The sequence below is a fragment of the Gorilla gorilla genome, chromosome 2, assembly GCF_029281585.2.
Source record: "Gorilla gorilla gorilla isolate KB3781 chromosome 2, NHGRI_mGorGor1-v2.1_pri, whole genome shotgun sequence".
Taxonomy (NCBI): Eukaryota; Metazoa; Chordata; class Mammalia; order Primates; family Hominidae; genus Gorilla; species Gorilla gorilla.
Window position 1 is genome coordinate 22,237,479 of NC_086017.1, and position 12,278 is coordinate 22,249,756.

The window sequence follows — 12,278 nt, forward strand, 5'->3', positions numbered from 1 at the left end:
AGTGGAATGGAGAGAAGTCATACCTGGCAACTTTTAACTTCACTTACTGCCCTTCATGTGCTGTTGCCATTTCCAGAAGTTGAGGGAGTAAGGAAGGGTAGGAGTTCTTAGTCTTCCCTTATCTCTTCCTTTCCCTCCCCTTATCCTGCCCAGAGCATCGCAGGGTAGAGCCACCAGACGGATTCAGGGCATGGAGATGGCAGGTTAGTGGGAGACTTGGAAGGGATCGTTCTTCCTATTTCAGCACCACCCTTCTTCCTCTACCTCCCACCCCGCATTTCCAGCCCCAATCAGATTCCTTCTTGGACAGAGAAGGAGCAGAAATGTACGTACATCACTAGGCTTAATGTACGTACATCACTGCAGGGGGACTGCAGACGGCTCCCCTGGTCCTGACAAAAAGGTGGGGAGCAAACCGCATGGCTGGACGTAAATTGAGTGACCTGGAATGACTAGAACGACAGGGGGCCTCTAACCCCAGGGTGCACAGAGGTAGGGACGCAAGGGCTTTCCGGGGTCGGACAGAAATCTCGGGTTCCATTTTCACTCTGAGAGACCGAGAAATGACAGAGCCCATGCTCAGTTTCCACTGGTGGTGCTGTTGAGTGGAGGGGCTTTGAACATGGCACACAGGAAAGGGTTGCCCACCCTGTCACCAGATGGGCTTGCGCTCTGTTTTGTGGTTTGGGAGTTGCATATTGGAGGTGGGAGTGGAGTGTTGAGATGAGGCAAGTTGAGATGTAATCGCTATTTAATGGGCAGATCAAAGAAAACATTGGCTGGTTTGATTTTTATTATGGTTATCCCGCTCCACCATCCTGGCCCAGTCGTATATATTATTGTTATCAGGCATAGATAGGGGAAGCAATTAAATGTGAAACTGTTATTTAAACCGGCAAGTGTCAGAATGTTAACCCACTTCAGAGCGAAGGCTCTACCAGCAACATGTGTGTTCACTGCAGAATGTGCTGGTTACAGATGATCTTTATCTGTTTGTCAAAGCATTTGCAAGATCTCTATTTTATGTCATCCCCTTTCCCTGAAAGCAGCAGTAAACGACATTGCTCCTCAAATCATCCATGGCTCAGACCTCTGATTAATTTAAGCTGGCCCTGCTAGCGTTCTTATAAATCCCCAGCAAGATGCAGGCCCAGGAGTGGAAAGGGGAAAACATCCAGAAAGCAGCAGGGGGCGGGGGGGGTGGGGGGGGCGGGGTGGGAAGGCTGAAGAGAAAAGAAAAAGTCTGAAGGGAGCAATAATTGAGGAAGAAAGAATAGGAAAAATATAGAAAGGACCCAAGAAAATCAGAGAAATGAGAGGAAAAGAAAGGTAAGAAGAAAATGAGGCAAGTTTACAGAGCAGTAATGAGAATAGTAATAGCTAATTTACTGTACAACAGACACTGTGCTAAGCACTTTCCGTATGTCCCTCAGTCCTCTAACCAACACTATGGGTTAAATTACCGCTACAGCTCCAATTGTTAAAGTGAGGAAACTGAAGTATAGAAAGGTTAAGGAACTTGCCCAAGGTTACCTAGCTTGCAAAGTTGTAATTCCAACTGCTTCTCCCTCAGCTGGTAGTGTGCACCCTTGGCCACACATTAGAATCACCCAAGAGCTATTAAAAATCCTGAAGGTCATACCCCAGGCAAGTGAATCAGAATCTCTAGGGATGGGTCCTAGGCATTCGTTTGCTTTTTTTAGTCTCCCCAGATAATTTTAATATGTAGCCAAAATTGATAATCCCTGCACTAGACCAAGCTCCGATTCAAATTTAAATATTAAGAGGACGCATGTATAACTTTGCTGAATTATTTTTTCCTATCGGTAGGATGGTGGGAAGGAATTGCTATAGGCCACACCATGATACTTTGCTGAATTCCGTTTAGGCCCACTGTGATTCTGATGGTTGGATCAGAAAAGTACCCTCAAATTCCCAGCATCATTTCTTCAAGGAAGTGGTGAATTGGGGCACCGTGGGTTTTTTGTTTTGTTATTGTTCTTAAACCACCTTGCCTATGTGCACTCAACTACAGGAACGAGAACTTGTCTGAAACCCCAAACGTGTCTGCATCAGGCATTATTTTTCTTGAGCTCCTGAATTTCTGCTCTAACCAAGAACAACTCAAAAACCTTCAATTTCCTAACTGTTGATATGCTACCCACTCCTACTTACACTCCTGACCCCAACCCCATGGAAACTGCCTTTATTTCGAACAAACACAAGAATTATAATATGTTCTAAAGTTCCTCTACCTATTTCATTCTCACCATACGCTTATGAAAGAAATGTCATTGTCTTGAAAACTAAGCCTAAACCCAGAAAGATTAGATGATTTGTCCACAGGCACACAGAAACTAAGTGGAAGAGAAACAGGACTCAAGTCTTCAGTTTCCCAATCCACTGCCTTCTAGAACATGCCTGTGAACTGAGGGAGCAGTGCAATAAAGGAAACTTGAGAGGAAGCACAAAAGGAACTTAAATTGCAAAGTACTGGGTTCCCTAAGTAACCCTGCCTCCCCTCCAGTTTTCAGCCCACACCTGAACTAAGGTCTTTGTCTGTGGATCAATTTACAGCTGCCCTGCAATCAGATTTGTTTTGTTTGTTTGTTTGTTTTGTTTTTTAACGCCCTAGGGACAGTCGGTTTCAGATTAGTCTCTATCAGAGAGCCAATAGGGAAAGATGCAGAAAGCCAGGAGAGCAGCTCCTAGAATAGAGACAAAACCACCTGCATTTTTTCTGCCTCTTCTTCAGGAGACTCCACTGTGGTCATCTGGTTCCCTAATTGAGACACCTCCTGAGAAAATCTGTGCTAGGGAAACACCCAGCCCAGGTGGGCAGATCTCAAGAGGACCAGAACGTTTGAATCTGCTTCAGATAAACCCTCCACTTAACAGAACCAGATCTGGACGAGATGGAAGCTTTGTAGATTTGCCCATAATCCACAGTGCTCTGTAATCAATTCCAGGACCGTGTGGATGGAGACCGGAAAGGTTTCTTTCCCAATTCTTCACAGCCTGGGGAGTAGGGAACTAGTAATTGACTCCAGCCTCCTCGAGTGCTAAGTCCTGGAGTCTGAGTCACACACACTTCCCAAAAGGGCCTTCTAGGCAGCCTACCCCAGCAGAGAGGACCCTTGGCCCTGGCCCTACTCCAGACTCAACTGTAACCTCAGCAAGGTGCAGGGAGAGGATCTCAGGTGGGCCTCCTGGGAACAGTGCCTTTTCAGGCACTAGGCTGTTGGGAATGGAGAGAGAAGAGAAAGGCCCTGGCACAGTCTGGGTATTTGGATGGATTTCTGTGGCACAACTGTGGCACCTGGCTTAGCTCAGTAAAGGACTGAGTGTGCGTGCAGCAGAAAGGGGAAAGAGACTAGTGGGGAGCTCGTGACCAGTTGGAGGGTGGAGGGTAGGGAACAACCCTGGCAGATCCCTTTTGCCCTTGACTAGAGCTTAAAGACCAAAGGAAGCGTTCTTGTTTTTAAGTAAGTCAGGTGTTCTAAGTTTAATGTTAATATGCTTTTTCATTTAGATGTTTGAGTATATTTCCCCAGTTGAATTATGTAGAGGGAATTACAAATGAGAATACATCTTACAATTTTTGAATTAGAATCTTTGAGATTATCTATTTAGTCCGGTCTGTTTTGTTTAGACAAGAAAATTGAGCCCAGTGATCTTAATCAGTTTGCCCAAGGTCACAGAGCTGGTGAGTGAAAGCTTTAGATGTAGAATATGCAACTTTTCTCTGCTGCCCTCCTTCCCTAAACCATCTTGACTTAACGGAGGCTCAGTCAGGGGGACAATGGGACTGATCTGTAAATGATCTAACTTGTCATTGCAGAAAATATACTTACTCCGTGGCCACAAAATTTCAGCCCTTCAGCCAAGCTTCATCCATCACATCATAAAGAATAACTTGCCAAAGAGGGGTTTGAAAATCCAAACCAGATCCCTCTCCACTCCTAGAGAGGCCAGTTCCATGACACTGCACCGGAGCCAAGTGTTTCCAGCAAGCCCTGATCAGTTGCATGTTAGTCCTTGTTTGTATGATAAACGGGACCTAGTAGAGTAACATCATCTCCTCAGCCCAAGGGCTGACCCCAGTGGTGCTGCTCAAGAGGAAGGAGGAGGCTGGGAGCGGTGGCTCCCGCTTGTCATCCCAGCACTTTGAGGGGCTGAGGAGGGCAAATCTCTTGAGCCCAGCATTCAAGAGCAGCCTGGAAAATGTAGAGATTCTGTCTCTACGAAAAAAAAAAAAAAAGCAGGTGGAGGAAGGAGGAGCGGCAGAAAGGCTCCGGGAGCCAGTGTCTAGTAAGCAGAGGCCTAGCCCAGGCTAAGTGGTCCCAGCCCAGGAGGGCCTCTCTCGGCACCTGTCTTTAGATGCACGTCTGCCTCTGGCCTTTGAGATGCACACATTCATCAAGCAGGAGGATCTGTAGTCATTAAACCAAGGTGCCAGTCTGGGGCCCAGCCTTCAATGAAGCATCAGTGGCTTTTTCATTCCCATAGAGCAACTGCGAGGAAGACCCCATGCTCCCAGGGGCCCAATTCTCCAGGCCAGGACCAGATCATTTGTTCCTTCTCAGAATCTGAGATCTTTTGCTGATGGTTCCAAAATTGAATGCTGAAATCTAAAAAGAAAATTATACTTACTCTGGTCAATGGGATATGTTGGAGACCTGAGAGTGAAAAAATCAAACTAAAGACCAGTTTCCTTCTTTAATGGAAAAAAAGTAAGAAAGTTAACTTAGAAGAATATTTAGAGTTCTGAAAATCCCACTCTGAGACCACTCTGCCATCTCACATTGTTCTCTTGAACCTTATCTCAATGGATAAAGGTCACTAGAGTTTATTAGACACAGGAAAACATCATTTACAGGAGACTTCTTCATTGTGTAGGGATTCTGCCTTCAGGCCTGTTCACCAGCCAGGAGAATTGTGCTTTTTGATCCAGGGCTCTTGGCCAGAACAGCCTTCTTGCTTATTAACTCAGTCAACCCAATGCTTCCTGTGTTTCCACTGGTGGTTCAGAACATAGTCTCTGCCCTCTAATACCTCATGGTCTAACGGGGGAGAAACAAGAAAGTCAGAACTTACAATACAAGATAATAAGGAATAAGAGCAGAGCCTTTGGAACCAGACAGACTTAGATCCAAATGTCAGCTCTGCATTTACTAGCAAGTGGCCTATCTTGGTAAGATGCAACTTTTTTCTCTAAGTCTTAATTTCTCCCTCTGTAAAGTATGACCTCGTGGGGTTATTGTGAAGATTAAATGGCATATTGTATATAAGGCCCTTGGCACGATCTTTGGAAAATAATAACCATTCAGTGAATGTAATCTACTAGTATAGTAGCGATTGAGGTGTTTATAGGGTGCTATGAGGGCCCAGAGAAAGGAGATGAGATGAACAGGAGAGAGGAAGGGATACTGTTGAGGAAGGATTTCAGGATGGAATCCCACCACAGACTGTATTTTGAAGAAATGGTTGAAGTCAATAAGAAGAGTGAAGGGAAGGTGAGAATGTTTCAGGCAGGAAGAATAAAATCTGAGTAAGTGCAGAGCCCTGACAGAACATAGGGTGTTTGAGGAACTTGGTATGGAAATAGATTAATATGGCTTAACATGGAGCAAAATGAAACAGAACTGAGGCTAGAGGATGACCAGGACCAGGTCACGAAGGATATTAAAGGTGGGTAAAACTCATACCATGAAGGAGAGAAGAGTTACAGTTTTTAAAAGAAAATAAATAGCCTTCAAGAGCTCAAATCTGAAATCAATACGAGATACATGATCAAGTGAATGTTCTGTCTTCTTGATGAGCCTGACTGAGAAAACCTTATAATCTAACCCAAGGCAACAAACTGAGAAATTAGAAAATAAAACTTAGAGATTAGAAAACAAAAACTGAAACCCAAACTTTTTACTTGGAAATTTAAAAACATCCTTCTATATACCTCTTAGGTTAAAAATGAAATCAAAATTGTAAGACAAGCTGTTTAGAAAAGAACTATGAGAGTACCGTTTATCAAAGCCCATGGGATGAAACCAAAGTGGCACTAAGAAGAAAATGTGGAGGCTTCAATGCATTTATTAGAATACAAAGAATACCAAATCAAATGAATTAAGCATTCAACTCAAAAAAACTAGAAAAAGAGAAGAAAGTAAATCTAAAGAAAGTTTTAAAAAGGAATTCAATAAATTAAAAACAAAACACACAATTTTTAAAAACAGACTTGATTAATAAAACCAAAAGCTATGTTTTTTTTAAAAAAAGCAAAAAATAGATAAACCTTTGACAAATCAGATTTTTTTAATGAGAGAATGCACAAATAAAGAGCTCTAAGAGCTGGGCACAGTGACTCATGCCTATATTCCCAGCTCTTTGGGAGGCTGAGGCAGGAGGATTGGTTGAGGCCAGGAGTTTAAGACCAGCCTGGGCTACGTAGCAAGACCCCACCTCTACAAAAAATTTCGAAATTAGTTGGGTGTGGCGGCTCATGCCTATAGTCCCAGCTACTTGGGAGGCTAAAGCAGGAGGATCACCTGAACCCAGGAGTTGGAGGCTGCAGTGAGCCATGATCATGCCACTGCACTGGGCAACAGATTAAGACTCTGTCACCAAAAAAAAAGCATTCAGATTAAGTTAAGGAGCATGAATAAAAATAATACATTTCATATTCTAAGACAATATCATCTACAACTTTATTCCAATATAAATTACTAAAACTTTACCATATAAGTAGTAGAAAGCCTGAATAGATAAAAACTATGGAAGAAAAATTAAAGATAGTGATAGATTTATCACCAAGCTCAGATGGTTCTGCAAACAAATTCTAAGAAACCATCAGGGAACAGATCATTACTGCGTTGACACAGAAGGCAAACCTCTCAACTTGGTGTATAAGGCTAGTTAACATTGTTACTAAAACAGGCAAAGAATGGCCCCCAAAATAACTCTAAACCAGTATCACCTATAAATACAAAAACTCTATATAAAATATTAGCAAGTGAGTACAAGAGTATAAGGAACTCTATTAATGTAATTCACTGTGCTAGGTTAAGATAAAACCATAACTCTTCAGATATCATAGCTCTTTAGATAGAAAAATGTAAAAGCATTTGATAAAAATTCAACAACATTCCTGACTAAAACAGATTAAAATTTTAAAACCCCTGGAAAGCCAGGAGTAAAACATGTTCTCCATAACCTGTAGCAAACATCATAGTTGCTGATAAACCATTAGAAGCATTTCCTTCAAAGTTAGGAATAAAACAAGAATTGCTACTATTGCTACTATTATTTAATCCCATATTGGAGGTTTTAGCCAACACACTATGGCAAGAAGAGGAAATGAGAAAGGTTAATGCTGCAAAAGAAGAAATAAATAAAGCTACCATTGCTGATATAATTATCTATCCAAAAAAAGTAGAAATCCATGATTAAAAGCTATTTGAACTGATAAAAGTTCAGAAAATTGGAATTGTTTCAATATACTAAAATCAATTAGTTTTCTACACATCAGCAGGGATATATTAGATGTAATGAAAATGAAGGGTCCATTCACAATAGAAGCTATAAAGTATTTGAGAATAAATCTAACAAGATCTACATAAAGAAAAAAGTAAAATATTTAAAAGTAATTTAAGTTCACCATTTGCAAATTGAACTAAAGAAAAAATCTAAAGAAGAACTAGTGAAAATTGCTTGCAATCTTACCACTCAAAAGAAAGCTCTGTTAAAACTTATCAGTATTTTAAAACTGTGTTTTGTCCTTTGGAAATATGCCATATTAAGCAAACATAGCATAAGGAAATTAAGCAAAAAGACAAACCTTTTTTTAAAAGCATATTTGTGAAAAAAGCATATTTGAAGCTATGATAAGAAACTGAGTAGAAGCTATAAAACGTAGATTCATCAGGAAGGAGCAGAAGTTGAAAAGGAGATTTCTGGCTGGGCACAGTGGCTCATGCCTGTAATCCCAGCACTTTGGGAGGCCAAGGCGGGTGGATCACTTGAGGTCAGGAGTTTGAGACAAGCCTGGCCAACATGGTGAAACCCTATCTCTACTAAAAATACAAAAATTAGAAAGGCGTGGTGGTGAGCACCTATCATCCCAGCTACTCAGGAGGCTGAGGCAGGAGAATAGCTTGATCCCGGGAGGCATAGGTTGTAGTGAGCCGACGTCGTGCCACTGCACTCCAGCCTGGATGACAGAGCAAGACTCCATCTCAAAAAAAAAAAAAAAAGAAAAGGAGATTTCTGAGTAGAAACATGTTAGCAGAGGAAACTTCATTTGGGGAACGGGATTGTTTTGATGCCATGCTCCATCAGCTGACCACACAGATTCCATCCTGGCCAGAAAAAGGCCCTGCAAAGAGCTCTGATCATTTTGGTTCTGATTCCATCCTTAGTTCTTACCCATTATCTGCTTACCCTTCCTCCCCACCTATTTAAGATACAAAGCAAAACAAACCAAAAACACAGATGAGTTGCTTGGTAGAGCTGCCTAGGCCTCCAAGGCGGGGCCCAGAGGATTTTTTGACTGAACCCCCTGTTGTGTTTTCCATATGTGCTTCCCCAGACCGCCCAGGTTTGCTGAATGTGAAGCCCATTGAAGACATTCAAGACAACCTGCTACAAGCCCTGGAGCTCCAGCTGAAGCTGAACCACCCTGAGTCCTCGCAGCTGTTTGCCAAGCTGCTCCAGAAAATGACAGACCTCAGACAGATTGTCACGGAACACGTGCAGCTACTGCAGGTGATCAAGAAGACGGAGACAGACATGAGTCTTCACCCGCTCCTGCAGGAGATCTACAAGGACTTGTACTAGCAGAGAGTCCTGAGCCACTGCCAACATTTCCCTTCTTCCAGTTGCACTATTCTGAGGGAAAATCTGACACCTAAGAAATTTACTGTGAAAAAGCATTTTAAAAAGAAAAGGTTTTAGAATATGATCTATTTTATGCATATTGTTTATAAAGACATTTACAATTTACTTTTAATATTAAAAATTACCATATTATGAAATTGCTGATAGTATTTGAAGACTGAGTCTTGTGTGTTTCCCACCCTAGCCCCCAGGCTTTCTTTTTTACCCCTTTTCCTTCTCCCCTCCCTCCTTCCCTCCGTCCCTCTCACTCTTCCTCCCTCCCTTCCCTCCTTTCCTTCTTCCTTTATTTTTCTTTTCTTTCTTAGACATTTTAAAATATGTGAGTGGAACTGCTGATACACTTTCATTCTCAGTAAATTAATTTTTTACTCAATTTACAACTTTTCGGAACTCTGCATCTGCTTTAACAATCAGAACTAAGAAGGGAAGGGGAACTTCAGAATCAGAAACTGCTCAGAGCATGTGTTCTGTAGCCTGGATGTGCTGATATGCAGCATATCCCTGGGATTACCCAGAATTCAGTCTTCTTCCACAATCCTAACCGAGATTTTCACGCACCACCAGCAGCCTACTCGTATACTACCTACTAATCAATGCCACTGCGCACCCACAGAGCCAGTGACCAGCAACTGAGTACTGCTAGAAACTCTGGGGAACACAGAACTGTTTTAAGATTTGGCATCTGGGCCAGGCATGGTGTCTCAAGCCTTTAATCCCCACACGTTAGGAGGCCAAGGTGGATGGATCGATTGAGCTGGTCTCTTGTTCGAGACCCTGTCTCTACAACAGTTTTAAATATTAGCCATGTGTGGTGGCACACACCTGTAGTCCCAGCTACTTGCAGGCTGAGGCGGGAGGATTGCTTGAGCCTGGGAGTTGAGGCTGCAGTGAGCTGTGATGATGCCACTGTATTCCAGCCTGGGCCACAGAGTGAGACCCTGTCTCTAAAAAAGATAAAAAAGATTTGACACCTGCCAAAAAGAATTTACCGATTATAAACTGAGGAGAAAAGATTAATCTTTTTTCATGCAGATTCAAATACACAGATGAAATCACATGCCAGGTGAATGGTAAGAGTTTGTAGGAAGTAAGATGAATGAAGATTGGAATCCTAGAGACTGAATCTGTGGATTTGCTGAAGAGGGCCTCAGGGAAGTGGTAGACTGGAATAGGTAGAGAGGAGGAGAAAAGACATTCCAGAGAAGCAAAATAACAGGAACACAATGAAAGAAAAAAAAACAACTGAGGGAGAAGAGCTACTTTCTCTTTTCTCCTTCTGCAAGGCAGTTTTGCTGTGGTTATTCCTGTCCTCCTCCTTGGGACCACTCTGTCCAGAGATCTCTTTTCTGAACTCAGAGGCTAACTATCCGCATCATTAATGGAATGCTTGCCTCCCAAGCAGATAGATTCTAAGTTCCCTGAAGACGTGACAATCTATTCATTCTTGGCACAGGGAATAGATTCATTGATTCAATCCACCAAATTCACTTGCATTGGCTACTCATGAACTCATCATACTATGTCTTTGAAGAATGCCTTACAGGGTGTCTAAGGGAGAGAATAGAGTCATGGGTTCTCCGTTTCTGTTTCTGACTGGGCCAATAAAGCCCCTTCCTCATCCCTCTTTTCCACTTACCACTAGGGACAGAAATTAAAAACCGTGGCTTCAGGCTACTAAAAGCCTAAACCAAACCAAATCAAACCAAACAACAACAACAAAATAAGGCAGGTTGGACAAGCTTACGAGTGTAACCAAACTATCTGGAGGCGTCTGTTGTGCGGGACGCTGATTTCCACTGACCTAAATTTCCCTGCCACTTCTCCCTTAATTTATCTTGCCTTAGGATATTTACACTGAGGAGACATAACTGCAGACTTGAGGTTTTCAAGCCAAAATATCAAGAAAGACCTGTTCATCTTTTGCTTAAAAATAACTGTATCTCCAAAGAATCAGGTTATAGAAGTGAGTACTGACCCCAGCCCTAAAAATGTAGGATTCCTAACCCTTCAGGAGAGACCTTTCTGAGCTCAAACCTTTAGAATGACAGATAGACAAAGACTGAAGCTGTTGTCTAAGTAACACCAAAACATTTGGAAGGAAAGTGACAAATTCAGTCAGTCATATGGCTCTTTTTTTTTCTTCCTTGATGCCAAACATCAGGATATTTTGAAACTTATTTTCAAACACCCAGATGACTGGCTAGAGTCTTCTGTGTAGAGAGCTGATGGTCAGGGATTTCTTGAAAGAGAGAATGTACAGGCAGTAGACAAGATAGAGTCCACTTCTGAGGCGCTCCCTTATTTACAAGCTTTCTTGAACAAAAAGTCTTTCAGCCCCACTGCCTGGTCTCAGTTCCCACCAGTGCTCCGCAGCCCATCCAAGCCTTTCCACATTATCGGAGCTGTTGCTGCCAATGGAAGGAGGAAGAGAAACGCTCTCAGCTCTCTGGCACTGATGGTTAGCATTAAATGGCTTTTAAATCCTGGCAGCTTTCAAATTCCCATCTCTGACTTTTTCCCTGTGGCTTGGAAGATCATTTGCTAAATATTTGACAACACTTTATATTCAGCCTCCAAAGCTCCTGCTCCTTTCTCCCTCTTTCTCTCCCCCAGGATGAATCATAAGTTAACGAATGTGTCATCAGTTATTCATAGTACTTTCTCTGGACACAAACACACATAGGGATGTGTGTTAATAAAAATAGGAAGAAAAGTAACTTTGGTCAAGAGTCAAGAAAGGGTTTCCAGGCTCCCACAAGAGCCCTCCCCCAGCACCTCCCTGGAACGGGCTCCCTTTTCCTTCCTCCCGCTGTGTGTGGAGCCCAGGAACGAAGAGGGGACACACAGAAGAAACAAAGCTGCACACCCTGTTTCTCCAGCCACCATAAGAAACTAGGCTGGCCTGAGTTTCTGGCTCCTTTTTTACAATGTGGGTGCAGAGCAAGGAGCCTAGGAGGCTCAGGGTCGGAAGAGGTGGCAGCACTAGCTGATGTCACATAGCGAATTTCCAACTAGAGGAAACCAGAGGGGCAGCTCCACCACCTCCACTGAGGGGCAAAGAGGGAAGGGGATAGAGGCATCTGTGGCGGGCTTTCTTGGTTGCTTCTGGACTCCAATGACTTTTTCTTGGCTCCCTCGAGGCTAAAAAGCAGGTATTTTCCTGGACAGGTCCTCCTTGCTTGACATCACCTGCTGACCGTGTGGTGCTGATGGAAGGAGCTGGGTGAGAGAGGGGCTGGATGTTGGCCTCTGGATACCCATTCCCTTGGAAATACCTAGTGGAGATGGGCGGGTGCGGGGCTCCTAATTCTACATCCTGAGAGAAAGAACCAAAGCTCATTTCCACCATGCCCATCCCCATTGCTTTCTGGTCCCCCTTTTCCTAC

At 43.0% G+C, this 12,278-nt stretch overlaps 1 protein-coding gene across 6 annotated transcripts in view; it reads left to right on the plus strand.

The window, feature by feature from the left end:
* PPARG (peroxisome proliferator activated receptor gamma) overlaps window positions 1-9,029 on the plus strand; it is a 146,100-nt gene extending 137,071 nt beyond the window's left edge. For all 6 annotated transcript variants that reach the window (XM_031009722.3, XM_031009721.3, XM_055381018.2 and 3 more), the window contains one exon: window positions 8,585-9,029. In XM_031009722.3, the coding sequence (XP_030865582.1) occupies window positions 8,585-8,832 (248 nt within the window). In that variant the 3' untranslated portion in view covers window positions 8,833-9,029. The remainder of the gene's footprint in view (window positions 1-8,584) is intronic.
* The last annotated feature ends 3,249 nt before the right edge of the window (window positions 9,030-12,278 follow it).